This window comes from Schistosoma haematobium, chromosome 4, assembly GCF_000699445.3.
Source record: "Schistosoma haematobium chromosome 4, whole genome shotgun sequence".
NCBI classification, from domain to species: domain Eukaryota; kingdom Metazoa; phylum Platyhelminthes; class Trematoda; order Strigeidida; family Schistosomatidae; genus Schistosoma; species Schistosoma haematobium.
The window spans coordinates 15,294,208-15,311,182 of record NC_067199.1 but is presented as its reverse complement, the minus strand read 5'-3'; the positions used below and the strand labels follow the sequence as shown (position 1 = coordinate 15,311,182).

The following is a 16,975-nucleotide window of genomic DNA, read 5'->3' as shown; positions in this document are numbered from 1 at the left end:
GCGTTAAATCATATCAACTTGATTGTATTAATTATCGTTAATCCCTTCTTAACCTGCATCACAAAACATTATTACTGAGTAATTATAGTAATTATATTATTACATATAGAGTATTAAGCAGATATATGTTCATGTATTGATTCGATTATGTTATATCTCGAACTTAGATTTTTAATATACCGCGTATAACTTGAGCACTCGAACAATAGAACCCACCAAGCCGCAAATGAGAAGACAGAAGACAAGTGAAAGGAATGCTATTCCAAATAGTGTCAATTATGGTACAAAACCGTCAGGTATTTATAGTTTTTAGTAAAAACGAAATCATCGTTATCATCCGCATACAGGGGGTTATTAGCATTTGTCCAATAGGGAAGCTACATGTAGGGATCCCGGAATATTCTTCCAAAAGATGATTGGACGAGATATCTTCGGCTCTTTCTGAGCTTCTTAGAGCTTCCTCAAGTTCACCTGTAGGCCGTCCTCATAGATTATTACATATAATACGTGAAAGCTAACAAAAAATCTATTTAAACGAAAGGAAATGTACTAAATACATCCAGAACAAATATTGAGGCAGAGTAATATGAATTCATCATATTTCACGGTTTTTGATCAGCTGCTCACAGCCATATATATATTGAAAATTAACATTGAGGTTAGATGTAATGTGAGACAGATACATGAAACTGTACTAAACTCGATTTTCTATAGTTCATAGTTCAGCACAAAATGATTGATGGCATACGTACTGAATAAGTGAAATAATAAAACCGATAAGTCAATACGTTTATGAAGAGAAACAATGTGTTACTGAAAAGAATTCGCTACAACTCACTGTAAGTCCAGGTAGAAAAGTACTGTATATAATAAATTTAACATAAGCAATAACTAAAACACGTGAGAAGATATACTTATTAACTTCAATAAACTGTCAATTAGATACAGAGAAAAAAAAGCATGGAATCGGCTTCTTCGGATTAAAGTGATTAAAACTTGTTTAAATTGATAACAATAGAATTATGAATAGTAGTGTGGGACGTGAAAAACAATTTTTATCTAACTTAGAAAGAAATATTTTCGAATTTAAATACAAATTACAAATACAAAAAGAATCCGTGATAGATTATAACTACTGAATTTTAACACTCATATATAAACTTACCATGAAATATATTAGTTAATAATACTCGGTGTTGTTCTCGTTTATCGAACTCTGTTACAGAATTTAACTGACTATCAAACGGAAACGGTGACTGACTACTGAAACTAATCTATGAAAATGGTGAAAAGAAAATAACAGAGCATAACTGATAAAACATTTAGCAGATTTAATGAATAAATTGTATTGTAAAATTTACTATCAGACAAAAGAAATTACATAAACACATAAGAAATGGACAATTTCGTTTCAAACCACCTAGTGGTAATCATCGTCGCATGACTTAATGAGTAAATATAAGATTATGGAGAAAATGATTTGGAAAATACTAACCAAATGTTTTTAACCCAGTAGGTTAGCAAAACATTTATTTGAACACATAAATATTGATACAAAGAGGCACCGAATACATATGAGTCACACAAGTCACTTGATTTGTGTGTGGGCTATGATACTGCTCGGGTGCCCAAACCGAAGCAGGTGGTCTCCTTAGGGAGCCGCACCAATAACCTTCGACTAAAGATCTGATCCACAAGACAGTGGAGCAACGTCAGAAGATGCAGTCCCATGGTAGGCGATGACCAACGATTGGTTCATACGCCATTCGTTCTTTCGATCCTGGAGCCCATATGCACCGTTGGTTTGGAATCAGGGTTTTCCAACTTTCCTAGGGTAAATCAACGGTACACATTAACCCGGTTTAAGCGCTAGACATTCACTTTTCGTCATCTCAATTTCATAAACACCAACTTTTTCGCGAGAAGACAGTTAGTCGAACTTCTCTGGTAGTGTCTATATACGCGTATCCATATGAAAACATTTCGAGAGGTAGAGAACTCTCCCCACCCTCAGCCTTACTATGGCATTAAGAGGCAATATAAGATAGAACTAGGATTACATGTTATACATATTTGCTACACAGCCAGTACTGACTCGTCATAAAATTTACGTAATGTCTCAAAAAATCTATTATATCACTCTCTACATTTGATGAATTTATGACTATGTATGGGGTATGAAAACCAACAATAGGATAAATATGTGGCACTTTTTCAAGATTTAAGTAACTTCGATCGAAAATGATCTACACAGAACAGGATAAAAAGATCCATGAAGTATTAATAATAATAACTCATTAACCAAATACAAATTTATGCAGTTTACTTTGTCATACTCGCTTTCACTAGTGAAATCGATCGCTGGGTGAACACTGTTGAATTGTTCTAGGAGTTTATCTTGACTGACGTTTTGATCTACGATAATGAAAGTGTCGTCAATGTGGCGGCAATATAAATCAAGCTTCTTAATGGTCTGTCTCATTAAGATGTCCATTTTCTAGCTTTTCCAGGAAGAGATCAGCTAAAATCGGACCTAGAGGTGAACCCATGGCTATCTCGTCTATTTGTCTAAGTATTGTTGAAGGCAAAATGGACATTCAGCGTGCATCTTAAGAGCAGTTCCTTTAGACTATCGTCAGACAAGCCAATGTTGATTTTTTTCTGTTATTTGCTTGCATATAAACTCAATAGTCTCCATAAGTAGTACGTTGGTGAACAAAGATACTATATCCACTGAGATCACATTTTTCAAACTAACATTAATATTTTCCACTTTGGAGAAGAATTCAAAGACATCTTTTACATTATTTCTAACAACTGATTTGTGTAAATGCTCTAAGATTCGCACTAGCCACTTTGCAATTTTGTGGTAAGGAGAATTGTACATATCTAGAACTGGGCGTAGGGGAAGACCCGGTTTATGAACTTTAGGCAAACCGTACAGTCGTGGTGTATATGATCCAGTCGGCTTAATTGAATCATGAATCTCAATCGTAATTATTCCCTTTTTCTTTAGATCCTTAAGGTAATTAGCCAATTGTTTTTCTACTATATTACTGATGTCATAATTACAAGTAACTTTATGAAATTTGCTAGGATCACTAAGCATTGTTTCCATTTTTTTCATGTAATCTATTTTGTTCATGAGAACTATACCTCCTCCTTTATCTGATTTGCTTATGATCAGGGTTTTATCTTAATTTCGTTGAATAGTCTCGGTGCTGCTTGGTTGGTAGGTGATTTGTGGTACCCTTACTATTCTTGTATTGTTGGCAGCTATCTACTAATGTGGTCTTAAAGCGAGCAAGATCATCCGATGAAGTAGGAATCAAGTCAGTTGTTTGTGAAAATAAATTCTCAAATTGTACATCAGTATCTAATTGGTTGATTCTATGCCTACTATCACATAATCCAGGCCCCAGAGATAAAGCTTCTAGCTGTATTACTGATACGTCTTGTTAATTTGAACGCTTTATTCGGTTCCTAAGCCATTCTGGTTACCCGCATGCTAGAACTACGCAGCGACCTGAACTCGAGAGCAAAGGCGCAAAATAAGCGAAAAGCATTTTACTCCAAAGGTTCAAGAGCTGGAAAGCAGCAGGACCCGACAATATACCAGCTGAAGCACTGAAGTCAGACATCGAAATAACTACAAACATACTTCACCTTCTATTCAAAAAGATTTGGGAGGAGGAACAAGTGCCCATGGACTACAAATAAGAACACCTCATCAAGATTACAAAGAAAGGAGGTCTGAACAAATGTGAAAACTACAGAGGCATCACGCTACTGTCAATACCAGGGAAAGTCTTTAACAGAGTGTTGCTGAACTGGATGAAACACGCAGTAGACGCCAAACTTCGAGATCAACAAGCTGGATTCCGTAAGGATCGGTCATGCACAGACCAAATTGCAACACTATGGATCATCGTCGAACAATCAATTGAGTGGAACTCGTCACTGTACATCAACTTCATTGATTATGAAAGGCATTCGACAGTGTAGATGGGAGGACATTATGGAAACTTCTTCGACACTACGGAGTTCCTGAAAAGATTGTTAATATTAACCGGAATTCATACGACGGACTACAGTGCAAGGTCGTGCATGGAGGACAGCTGACAGATGCATTCTAAGTAAGGACCGGAGTCAGACAAGGCTGTTTACTCTCTCCCTTCCTCTTTCTTCTGGTGGTCGACTGGATTATGAAGACCTCAACATCTGAAGGAAAACACGGCATACAATGGACAGCTCAGAACCAATTAGACGATTTGGACTTCGCAGATCACCTAGAACTCCTATCCCATACACATGAACAAATGCAGATAAAGACAGCCAGTGTAGCAGCAGTCTCTGCATCAGTAGACCTCAGCATACACAAAGGGAAAACCAGGGTCCTCAAATTCAAAACGAGGAACAGCAATCCAATCACTCTTGATGGCGAAACTCTGGAAGATGTAGGATCCTTCACATACCTGGGAAGCATCATCGATGAACAAGGAGGTTCAGATGCAGACGTAAGGACGAGGATCGGCAAAGCAAGGGCCGCATTCCTACAATTGAAGAACATATGGAACACAAAAGAACTTTCAACCAATATCAAAGTGAGAATCTTCAATACGAACGTCAAGGCAGTTCTACTGTATGGAGCTGAAACTTGGAGAACTACAACAACCACAATCAAGAAAGTACAAGTATTTATAAATAGCTGTCTACGCAAGATACTCAACATCCATTGGCCGGATACCATCAGCAACAGCCTTCGCTGGGAGAAGACAAACCAGCTTCCAGATGAAGAGGAAATTAGGAAAAGACGATGGAAATGGATAGGACATACATTACGCAAATCGTCAAACTGCATCACGAGACAAGCCCTAACTTGGAATCCTGAAGGGAAGCGGAAAAGAGGAAGGCCAAAGAACACATTACGTCGGGAAATAGAAGCAGACATGAAAAGGATGAATAACAACTGGAAGGAGCTGGGAAGGATTGCCCAGGACAGGGTTGAACAGAGAATGCTGGTGAACGGTCTATGCTCCTTCACGAGGAGTAACAGGAGCAAGTAAGTAAAAAATCCAAAGGTTCATTTTTGTACAGAAAAACACGGGTATTTATAGATGTTAACATTGGCTAAATCAACATCATATCTTGACCAATCCGCTAAAAGACATATTATGCTACTGACCAATAGTAGCACGCCACGTTGATATTCTAGAAAACTCCATCATGCTCTGATTGGCTAGGACTCTTCCGCTCCTTTACGGCCTCTGGAGGCTCCACTGCAGTTCTCAGAAAGCTGACACAACAATTACATCTAGTTCAATATTGCAAAAATTATGTACGTACCGTTTCGGGTCGAAAGGAAACTCCTTTTCTGGCTTTTGGTTTTCCAAAGTTTTTATTAGTTTCGTCAACGTTTTCCAGATCTATTTTGGAAATTATTTCCACATAACCCATAATCATTGACTGAAGCTCTGAAGGCAGGTTTTTAACGGAATATTGTCGCAGATATTTATTTTTAAAGTATCAATTTGATTCGATGCATGTCTTTCAAGTGTTTTTGCATTAGGATAGATTCTGTTAAGACGTAAAGACTTCCAATATATTTTAGGATATCTATAAGATTGTATACAATTAATAGCAAATTTTAAGCTCATTTTCGCTTCTTTGAGACGTGAAGTAAACTTCAGAAACTCATTGAGTGTCTTAAATGCAACAGAGTCCTCACGCGATTTTAGAATATTAAAGATTCCCATTGTGAAAATTAGAATAACTTACCAAAGTTATATCACTTGGTGGCAAAATACCTTTCGCAATATACACAGGCCATAAATTAAGCATTGCATCAGTTAGTCGTGAAACAGTATGAATAGTTGGTTTCCAACGCTTATCATAATTGTTTAAATTCGCATTATTGTCATAACTTGATTGATTCCAAATTATATAGGATAGATTCCAAGTTGTGCGCAAGAATGCACCGATAAGTAATAACCATATAACACATGAGAATAAACTGTAAACTCGCAAATGACGCGACAAGAATGCGTTAATTTCTCTCACTTGACTTTGTATAAACTAAATACAAAATAGGTGAGTTGTAAGAAGAATATTTTGGTTAGTAGTTATAACATATACTTATTTAAAACAATAGCTTAACTGAAAAGAACTTTGGAATAAATATCACGAGGTACAAAGACTAATATCACCAGGTCAATACATCCACCGATATACATACAACGATAACTTACGTAAAAATGAAGTAGCATTATGCCTTTTACTTATTTTTGAAATTTCTTTTGAGTTCCCTTGAATTAAAATGCAATTAACTGAATAAGTAGTGATATAACGTTAGTCCAATATTCAGTGCATCAAGTAAACACGCATATTTGTAGTTAAAGAATAACTCCAATAAGAGTTCGATAGTAACAAATGATAAGAATAACTATTTTATTTTAAATTTAGATTACGAGTATTTTAAGGATTTCCATTTGATTAAAATAACTACCTAGTTTATTTTTTAAACAATTTGTCTTTTTTAAAGTAAGAAAAAATTCATGTGGTAACACATATACTGTATTATGACAGTAACTATGGCCTAACAATCTCATCTAAGAACGTTTGAGGAAATAATCAAAAGTCTACAATAAAAGATCAATAGCAATAGGCATGGGGTCAATATGATTTTTAAGGGATTTACGAGCTAATAGATTTAGTAATTACTATAAAGCGTAATAATAATATAACTATTAAGAAAACTCGTGCGAAATTTTATTGTAGAGTTCAAAACAACATTTTTCAAAACATATCAGTCAGAGACACACTGAAAACTAAAGAGCAATGGATAAATATTTCATTGTAATTTGTAACTCATCGTCAGTGAACGATTTTAACATCGGGTCTCACTCCAAGCACGATAGTTTGACATCACTGAGATTTTCAGTTTCAATCAGCTTTTGAGACTGCGTGATAATTGTTGATTTCTGATAGTAAATTACCATTTTACTCTCGCGAACTCTACGATTAACCAAATTAGTATGATTAAACAATAAAGAAAGCAAAATAAATATTTACAAAAAGTGAACCAGTTTCTAAATGAACATTTTAACACACTCATACATTGCATAACGTTATAATATTAAGTACTAATAAAAATGGAGACTAAGAAGCAGCATTTTGTCAAAAGATATGCTGTTAGTTGAGTGTATTTGTACCCCGGTAAGTGGTGAATTTCTTATTGATATAAAGACCGAAATCTTGGTCTATTTCAATCAGTTAGCTTAATAATAAAACTTAAAGAGATGTACAACAACAAATAATATAGTTTAATAAGTAGAATAATGGTTAATACATATCATCTTAACCTACTAACAAAGTTGTATATATATATATTTAACGAGTTTTTAACACGTATCTTAAAATACGAACAATTTAACTGATGTACTAACCTTCATGAAGTAGTTAGATCTGTATATCGAAATTCGATGAATATACACCATCCAATTTATTATTAGTATGGAAAACAATACAGTATCCTAATTCATAACAAGAGATATGATCTAAAAAGGTAATTACGGAAAAGAAGCTACGGAAAATGAATGTTAAAGAAAAATCACAGCAAATAAACCAAAAGTCATCATCTAGTAATGATCAACACCTAATCAAAAGCGAAACACTTAAATAAGTTCGTACAAAACGACAGACATGTAAAAATTTGTTCGAAAAAGAAAGAAGTGTGGAGTAATGACTCGCTGGTTAAGGTGTTCGACTTTCAGTTAGTAATTTGCATGTTCAAATACCACTCCACCTACCTCGGTTTAGATAATCGGATATTATCGCTAGCCCCACACTTAAAGTGTGGCTCGAAGATAAATGTGTGAAGTCACATCAGGTTGGTGATTTCGTAATATTAATAATTAGATTGTTATAACTGTTAATTTAATTAATAAATATTATGCACGACAAACAAGAATTAATGAGAACATATAAAGAAGTTGATGTTAAATAAGCAATTGTTCAGATATATTTAGTTCATATACACTGAAGTAGGATACCGCATACGCATGTTAGATCAATGAAATTGTCTGACTAATGACAGTTTCTTAAAGATCTGTTAAATACGCCAAACGCTAAATGAAATACGTTAAATTATGAATGAAGTCACTTGGGTTTTCTTTTCGTTAGTCTGTTAACTTTTAAAAAAAATAAAAGTAACAAGTTGTCAGAGAATTATATCTGAATCTAAACTCCCTTACATTTTCTCTCCAAACTAATAGATTCAACTTATATAAGAAAACAGACACAAAAGACACCCAACTAAATCGATACAACCTCAAACTGTAAACTATAAACCGCATGATAGTCAAATATTTTATCTATCTGACATTGCAAACAAGCAGATTAATTAAAACTAATCACCTAGCAAATAATTTGTCACTGACATAGCAACTTTGTCAGTACGACTGGTTGCATAATCAGATTATCGACAGTTATAAACCTTTGGTAATTAATCGTAAATAAATAAATAAAAATTCAGAGCATGAGCATACACAGACGATAAAATTGAGAAAATATTCTTGTCAATAAATTTATTACATATATTTTCAAAATACATAACACCGTTCAAAATCCTAAACATGAAATGCATGGAATCAAACTACATTATTTAAACAAAAGCGGAAAAAAAAACTAAATGAAAGAATATTTTGGTATTAGTAATAATCCTGACGTCCTGTATACCGGATAGTAATACTTTCAATGCTGAAACAACTAACAGTGATAAGTTGATAAATGCAAGTACCAGTCGACTGTTTCAAAAATGACAATTTACACTAGAAGAAGGTAATATATGAAAATGAATAAACAACTCTATAGAAGAATCAAATGTCAATGGCATTAATCATACTGATGATATGTTGATGATAGAATTATTTCTGCCACTGTGCTCCTCATGAGAAAAAATTACCAAAAAAAAATAATGATACAAGTCATCACAGAAAATCTACATAATACATAAATAGAAATATAGAAAAGTGATTATGACATTTTTAGTCTTAGTAAAATGATATGTTGTATTTCTTTTGTCGTGTAGAATTCACCGTACAAATAAAACACATGCATTGTATCTTCCATTCAATAATTAATATCATCTTCATAAGTGCTTGATTCACACAACATTTGACGTAATTGTAAACCCTGATAGAAATGAGGGGAAAATTTAAAATATACTCATTTATTTATACATAGTATTAATTAAATCAGTTAGGTATATCTGTAAAAGTAATGTTTATTTATTCGATGAAAATAAAAGTATGAGATAGTTTTTCACATATTATCTTAGACAGTTTAGTTGTCGTTCAAAGTTGAGGGATGTTTAATTACTGAGAATGTTTAAATTATGACAAATGACTTCTAGAAATTACTATTTTGTTACAACGTTTCTGTAAATGTATATTTGCGCTTCTGTTCACCAAAATTTCTTATGACAACCGTTTTGCCAGAAAGAACCCACTGCTAACTAATAACTATCTTCCGTACTGTCATAAGGGATTATAAATTTATTCATGCACAGCACCTGATGGCTTGATTTAATCGACCTTAAACTATACAGGGAATTTTCTGAATGAAGTCCCTTCTTTGGATTAGTCGGGCACCAGAAGAGGATAAGAAATTAGGCGTCTCCGTTAAAAACAATCAAACCTAAGTGTATTTCACTATACAATCGATTTGTGTTATTAAATTACGCAAAAAAAAACTGATTATTGTAACGTGATGTAATATCTAGACCTACGATACTAAGTTCGATATCTGAACTTTTAACATGATATAACATATCATAAACATAATCAATAACGGGAAAGTGAAATCCTCTTTTTTATGCAGAACAACCAAGGTTGAATTTGATAACTTCAAATAAATTGAACACAAGATATGTTTTCAGTAGTAACAAAATAACAATATAATTATAAGATTAATTCAAGTTCCTACTCATTAAGATATTGTAAATGTTTTTTATAAGTATTATACATCATCAGTTCATTCAAATTTCCGAGATAACGTATGCAACTAATTAGACAATTTGTACCTAATGTCTATTATATATATGGCATCTTTTGCACTGTAGCTACCGAATATCAACATTCAGTAGCCTTGTGAATAGAATGCTAGTTTGTGAAGTGAAGAGAACTGGGATGTAGATATGATTTGTAAACAGGAGGAAATGAATCTCAGATCCCACTGGTAATCACTGTCTAAAAATAGGACCTCTAACTACGCACAATATTCAAACATTTCGACAATGAACTCATACTACAACAAAAACTGAGCAAATTCAATTTTGAATATAAATAACAGGAAAATACAAACCAATACAAACAATAAAGAAAATTCTCATCATTTAAATAAAGATATATAGAATAAAACATTTCAATAGGATGAATACCCTACCTTACGAATTTCTGATAACTGTTGTAAAATAGTATCTTGTCGGGTAATTGAACGCTCATGTTTTGTATTCGAATTTCGAAGCGAATCCTGAAGTGAGATAGATAATAATCCAAATTAATAATTCACATTGAATATATTTTACAGGGACTTATTTTGATTGGTTATTCCTCGATTATAAACAAACTCTCACATCACAGGGAAATTGTAAGATGCTTATGTTTATTAAACAATACTGTGAGATGTAATACTATTGACCAATCATCTATCAGGCCCAAATGGTCTAGTTGCATCTAACCTGTTCATTGCACTCCGTGCTTCCTCTCAGATATCTAAATCCTCCTAATCCAGTCAACCACCAAAAGAAAGAGAAATGGGGAGAGTAGGCAGCCTTGTCTGACTCCGGTCTACACTTGGAATGTGTCTGTCAGCTGTTCTTTATGCACGACTTTGCACTGTAGTCCGTCGTATGAACTCCGGATAATGTTGACGATTTTCACAGTTACTCACTGCATATTGTCGAAGAACTTCCCATAATGTTCTATCTACACTATTAAATACTTTCCCATAAGAAGTTGATGTATAGTGACGAGTTCCATTCAATTGATTGTTCAACGATGATCCGTAGAGTCACAATTTGGTCTGTGCACGACCGATCCTTACGGAATCCGATATGTTGATCTCGAAACTGGTCGTTTACCGAATCTTTCATCCGGTTAAGCAAAACTCTGTTGAAAAATTTTCCTAGCACAGATAGTAGTGTGATGCGTCTGTGGTTCTCATACCTGCTCAGATTTACTTTCTTTGGTGTCTTGATGAGATATCCTTCTTTCCAGTCTGTCGGCACTTGTTCTCCCCCCCCAAATCTTCCTGAATAGAACATGGAGAATGTTTGCAGCTGCTTCTATGTCGGAGTTTAGTGCTTCAGCTGGTATACTGTCATGCCCTACTGCTTTCCCACACTTGATTTATCTGATAGCCATCCTGATTTCTTTGATCGTTGTTGGAGTGAGATCTATAAGAGAGTATGTATGTGCTGCTACGATGTCCGGTGGATTTGTTAGAATATGAAAACCATACACTAAATACATTATAGCACATCTTCCTTCAGTTGCCCTTTATATACTACATGATTCTTACAATTCTATTGTTAGTATAATTGCTCTTTGTTTCTCCTTCTGTTCTCTCCAATTCAATCTTTTCAGTCTTCTACTGGCAGTTATTCCACTTCCGACTGCTGCTACACACTACTTATATATGTAAGCATAAGCAGTATACGTTACACTCGTCCCCTATTTAAACGGTCACTCCTGTAATTATTCTTTCTTTCTGTGTTAGTCTGTGCTACGCTACTCCGTTGAAATGCTGAGTCCACCGATGAGCAGAACCAGCAGCTCTGTCGACCTGCCGTCCATCTAAATCCGATGTCTACGCAGCACCCTGGACGTCAAACACTTGCTCTCCAGAGACCCACTGAGCCATTTACATCCGATTTGCGCCCAGCATCTGGAGCATCCCACATCATCTCCCTGTCGACGATGACTGCTGCGCTCAACGCCGTCTCGCCAGGCATATATGTATAATGAGTAGTCAGAACAGTCTTCTGACTACTTTCGACATTTGTTTATTTATATTAAGCTGATAATATGGAACTTGAAATCTGTCAGGGCAATTATCACAAAGAATTATTTCGTTATTTTTGAACTGATCATACACCGGTTTATCATCTAGGAACAATTCACTTTAAGTAGACTTAAACTAAGACGAGATTAAGTTCTAACAGGACAGATAAGAAATATAAGATTTATTTAGACAAACATATTTTAAACTACCGATAATTATGTCATAATCCTAACTTCACTATCAAAACAATTTTGGTGGCATTTAAATTAGAATCTTTTTCACTCGTTAAATTTAGTAATAACCAGGAATGGAAAGTTGAATGAGTAAAAAAGAATTATGTTTGCTGGTTTATGAAAAAGGATCCTTAAAGTAAATGGAGCAGACTTTATTATACATGAGTAATAACTATCTAGTATAATGTCTGTGTTAGGGTATTTTTATGCGTTATCGATATGATGGGCAAGAAATATACTTAACAGTCAGATATTAAAGAAAGTTTATGTAATGAAAATAGTTATTAATCACGTGGACGTGTCAAATGCTAAGAAAGCCCAACTAACACTCCTTATGTCTATTAGTCTAAGAGTTTACTGAGAAGCTCAAATAAACAGGTATAGATATACATATATTGTTGAGTTGAGAGGTTAAAAAGATTGGTTAGAGAGCACAGTATTTGCTTATGATGTATATCCTATATTTAAATGAAACAGATAAAAATAAACAATTTTAAGATACCGAGTAAGTTACATGAATATGCTGTATGCAAATAACTTGAATATAACATGTCCTCAATCTTCCTTAGGAAAAGATTAATTAATATGTTATGTCATATTGTGTAGATTTAAACTACAGAATAAATATATTAAATTTTTTAATAGTATGAGTAATAACACTTAAACTTGTAACACTAAAATTATCATGATTGTAATATGAATTCAACATGAAACAAGGAGTTCAATTGACGAAATAAGTATATACATAATTTCACATTAATCACATTAGTTTGTTAGACTGAGGCAAAACCTCACAGAAATGAAGGTCGGCCTAAAACTATATATAGTCAGACATATATATATATATATATATATATATAAAATTAAGAGCGACTTTACTTTGCCTTCTGATTTCCTAGTATTCTCAACAACACCAGGTTCATGACTGACAGGCAATATTATATTTGCATCATTCGGAATCAATACATCATAAGTACGAATAAGATCCGCAGGCCCATAAGGATTTTCATGATTAAGAAATGTAGTATTATTTAGAGACTCAGTGTTGATAGTTGAAACTTGATGTTTTGGCATTGAAGTTGACGATATACTGTAGGCTGTAGATACTTGAAACGATTTACAAATTTATTTTATTGAAAAAGAAATACAAGACACTATATTTTAAAAAAGAGTAATTAGTACATAAAAGCTGACTTTATTAAAAAAAAGTGACAGCTGTCAACATTCAATCGTGAGAGTATTGTTCAATCTCTCTATGGAGCCTATGTATGATGATATGATACATCAAATCTGCGCATTCCATTACAGAATAAAATGTAATGGTTAATACCTGCAGTGGGATATGTGAATTTTCATGGTGAATCATATGCATTCCGAGAATCAGTTTCTACAGACGAACATGGAGAAACCTTGGGGAACAAACTGAATAAACCTTCGTATTGAACTGTCTTATGATCCATAGTTGACATAGCATCGGACTCTATAAACAGATTGAGTGCGAATCTATTGATGAGTTAAGAACGTAGCAGAGAGAACGAGGATACAATATTTCTAGTTTATTTTGGAGAACATTGACGATGCCATTTTCAGAAACAAAAAAACTTGTACACAATAAATATAAATACAATTTAGCGCACTTAAGAATTTTTAGCATCTTGTTTAACCTCGAATTTGGACCCAGAAGTATACACTATATGTTAGTTAATTTTAAACAAAACTAGGAAACCTGTAATTCCCGTAACCAAATGAGCTCAATCCTAATGGCAGTGCTTTAATTGGCTAAACAATATATGATAAGAAAGCTAAAGCTCTTATTCAAGTGAACTGAAATCTGGAACAGACGAAGTTGTTGATAGAAAAAGATAAAAAATCAATTTAACAGTATATTAGGCATGCGGATAATTTTATTTAAATTCTATTGATGAGTGGATTACTCGGAGGGTTTACTAAAATAAAACAAACAATGTGTGAAATGTTAGCTCCACTTAGTTGGGTAATAAGTAGTGGGAACCAGAGAAATAAATCTTGCCATCATTTATCAATCATAAACCACGTTGGCCATGGTACTGGTCCAAGCTATCACATTATTGGAACGAAAATGTAATAAATATAACTCAACTTGATAAACAAGTACACATTTATGTACTCGACTTTGATCTGTCCGTTTTTGAAAGCTGAAGATTTTATCCGTTCACCAGAACCAGTAGATAGAACGAAACCCAAGATTATGATTTAATGGTTGAAAGTTAAACACTATAGCTGCTAAGCTACTACTCTATATTATGTAAAGAGTAGATATTAAATATAAATAGTTATTAATTCTTAACAAAAAAAGAAAAGTATTCATGTAGCTCACTCGGTATGGGAATACGTGATTTCATACTACTTGCATCTTGGACAGATCTACTGTTAACGAAAAATATATGAATAATGAACACTTTATGTTGATTTATTATTGATTATAATAAAGAAAAATAGCATAGCCATCTAAGCCGTCACATTAACAACAGAACAGAAATCGATCAGATAAGAAGGATATGGAAAAATGAACAAGTCCTCTTTATGAGTAAAGGGGACAGGTCAATTTTCATAGAAACCAGATTGAGGTATACGCCAATTATTTTGTTGCATCTTTTGGAGGAATTTCTTTAAAATACTAGTCGATATCTGATAGTTTCGAGGGCAGTTTTATGATGTAATTATGGAGATTTATGAATGTAATGCCAGAAGCTTTATCTAGACGACTCAGGATTGAGCCTTTATTTCTTACGAGATCAAGAAGTTGTGAAATAGTTTAGTTACTAACTTTGTATTGATATTGACAATAGCATGTTACAATAGTTATTTTGAGTTGTTAAAATTCTTTATTTTCTGATACACGAAATCTCAGGACACGTTATGATGTAATTTCTTTTTAGAATTTCATAGGTTCATACATTCACTAAATCACTACAAATACAATTGTGAAGCTTAAGTAAACGATTTAGTCGCAAAGAAAATTTTCTTCGCTGAATTGCCTTTTTTTCTTTAATGACACAATGATTTACTCTCGTTACTTAGAGTATAATCTTCTGAATACTTTTTACATTAGTAGAATAAAAAAGGAGTCAATCAGTTGTTTGATGTTCGAGGACAAAGTTTTTTTCTTTTACAGAACCCCAGTTTTATTTAAACAAATATGAATCTTGAGATGGTGGAGAGGATTTGTAGCTCAGGTGGATGATTTTGGTGGAGTTTTGTTCTCTGAGCTGGATGGTTTGGTCGTGGAGCTTTCATCGTTCTTCTGAACGACATCATCATGATGGTAACTACTCAATTACTGAAAAGAAGTTTATGTACTGACTTAACTTTACATTTGTTTGAAAACTAACGATACTAAGCGTCTGCCCAAACTAAAGTAGGTGGAACGGTATTTAAATCTGAGATTATAACACCTACATCAATTTTTTAGGATGTCCAGAAATCGTTAAAAACGACCGACAATAATGTAATAATTCAAAGGCTGGTCAAATATGTTGAGGTGAAGATATTCTATGAACGATTGATAATAACATAACATAATAACTTTCTTTTAATATTAGATTTTCATTAAAAAAAATTATGACACGATATCAATTCAAATTATCAAAATTACACATCCTTCTATTTTACTATAGACTACTATTTTTAGTGGGTAAATTAGCTGTATATACGACTGTGAAGCTTTAATAAATGAAATCGTCGAAAATAATGTCTACGCTGAAATGCCTTTATTCTTCTTCAATAATACAATGGATGGTTTCTTGATATTACACGTTATTATTACTAAGTGTATATCTATGATTTATCGATTCTCATCACGGACGAGTTATTCTGTATAAGGCTTACCAGAAGTAAAATTGAAACATTCTTAAGTAATTAGTACGTAATAATATGAACAGTAATAACAAAAACAAAAAACTATACCTTTCGAACTTATTCGTACCGGTAAATGAATTAATTGTTTGTGCGCTATTACTGCTTGATAATTTTGATTGTTCATTGGCTGATTTAGAAAAGTCATTATCATTATTATTATTATTATTATTATTATTATTATTATATGAATCAGAATTAAATGATTGAGATTTTGAAGTTCGTTTACCTTTTAGTAGTTGTGATACTTTTGTTTTATTATTAACTAAATTATTATTATTTGTAGGTTTATAATTTGAGGTTAATCGATTTGGTCGATCTGCATTTTATCATTGAGAGAAAAAGGAATACAACATTATAATATAATTATTTAAATACATTGTTAAAAAAATAAAATGATGAAATAATTACTAAACATTACAAAGAATGAATAAAATATTACTAGGATTATGTGTATTGATACATAAGATTTCATTCGAAAGACCAGTCTTCCTCTTGTTACCAAGTGGATTCATCACAAACGGTTGTAGTGTAATTACTGGTCATGTTTTATTAATTTGCCATTACCTCGGATAATTTATGAAGTTGGTGATATAATGGGACGAATAGTGCTGAAGTATACCTTTCCAGACTTTGATACGAAGGGTTATTATTTATATTTTTATCATATAATTAGTGGACCCTTCGATTGTTGTATTTTTACACCCTCCAATTTTTAACCTTTTGTTTGATCCATTATTCCTTGTCATGCATCTTATCATTTCGGATTTACCATCAGTTGCCTT

At 33.2% G+C, this 16,975-nt stretch overlaps 1 protein-coding gene across 1 annotated transcript in view; it reads right to left on the bottom strand.

Annotated features, from left to right (window-relative positions):
* The window catches only part of MS3_00007491 (uncharacterized protein), a 56,696-nt gene that overhangs the window by 20,569 nt on the left and 19,152 nt on the right, over positions 1-16,975 (bottom strand). The window contains exons 13-19 of the mRNA XM_051215774.1: positions 16,242-16,509; positions 14,653-14,702; positions 13,176-13,402; positions 10,444-10,530; positions 7,446-9,192; positions 5,779-6,075; positions 1,166-1,274 (exon numbers count right to left, since the gene is read on the bottom strand). Of these exons, the coding sequence (XP_051066310.1) occupies positions 9,130-9,192; positions 10,444-10,530; positions 13,176-13,402; positions 14,653-14,702; positions 16,242-16,509 (695 nt within the window). The 3' untranslated portion in view covers positions 1,166-1,274; positions 5,779-6,075; positions 7,446-9,129. The remainder of the gene's footprint in view (positions 1-1,165; positions 1,275-5,778; positions 6,076-7,445; positions 9,193-10,443; positions 10,531-13,175; positions 13,403-14,652; positions 14,703-16,241; positions 16,510-16,975) is intronic.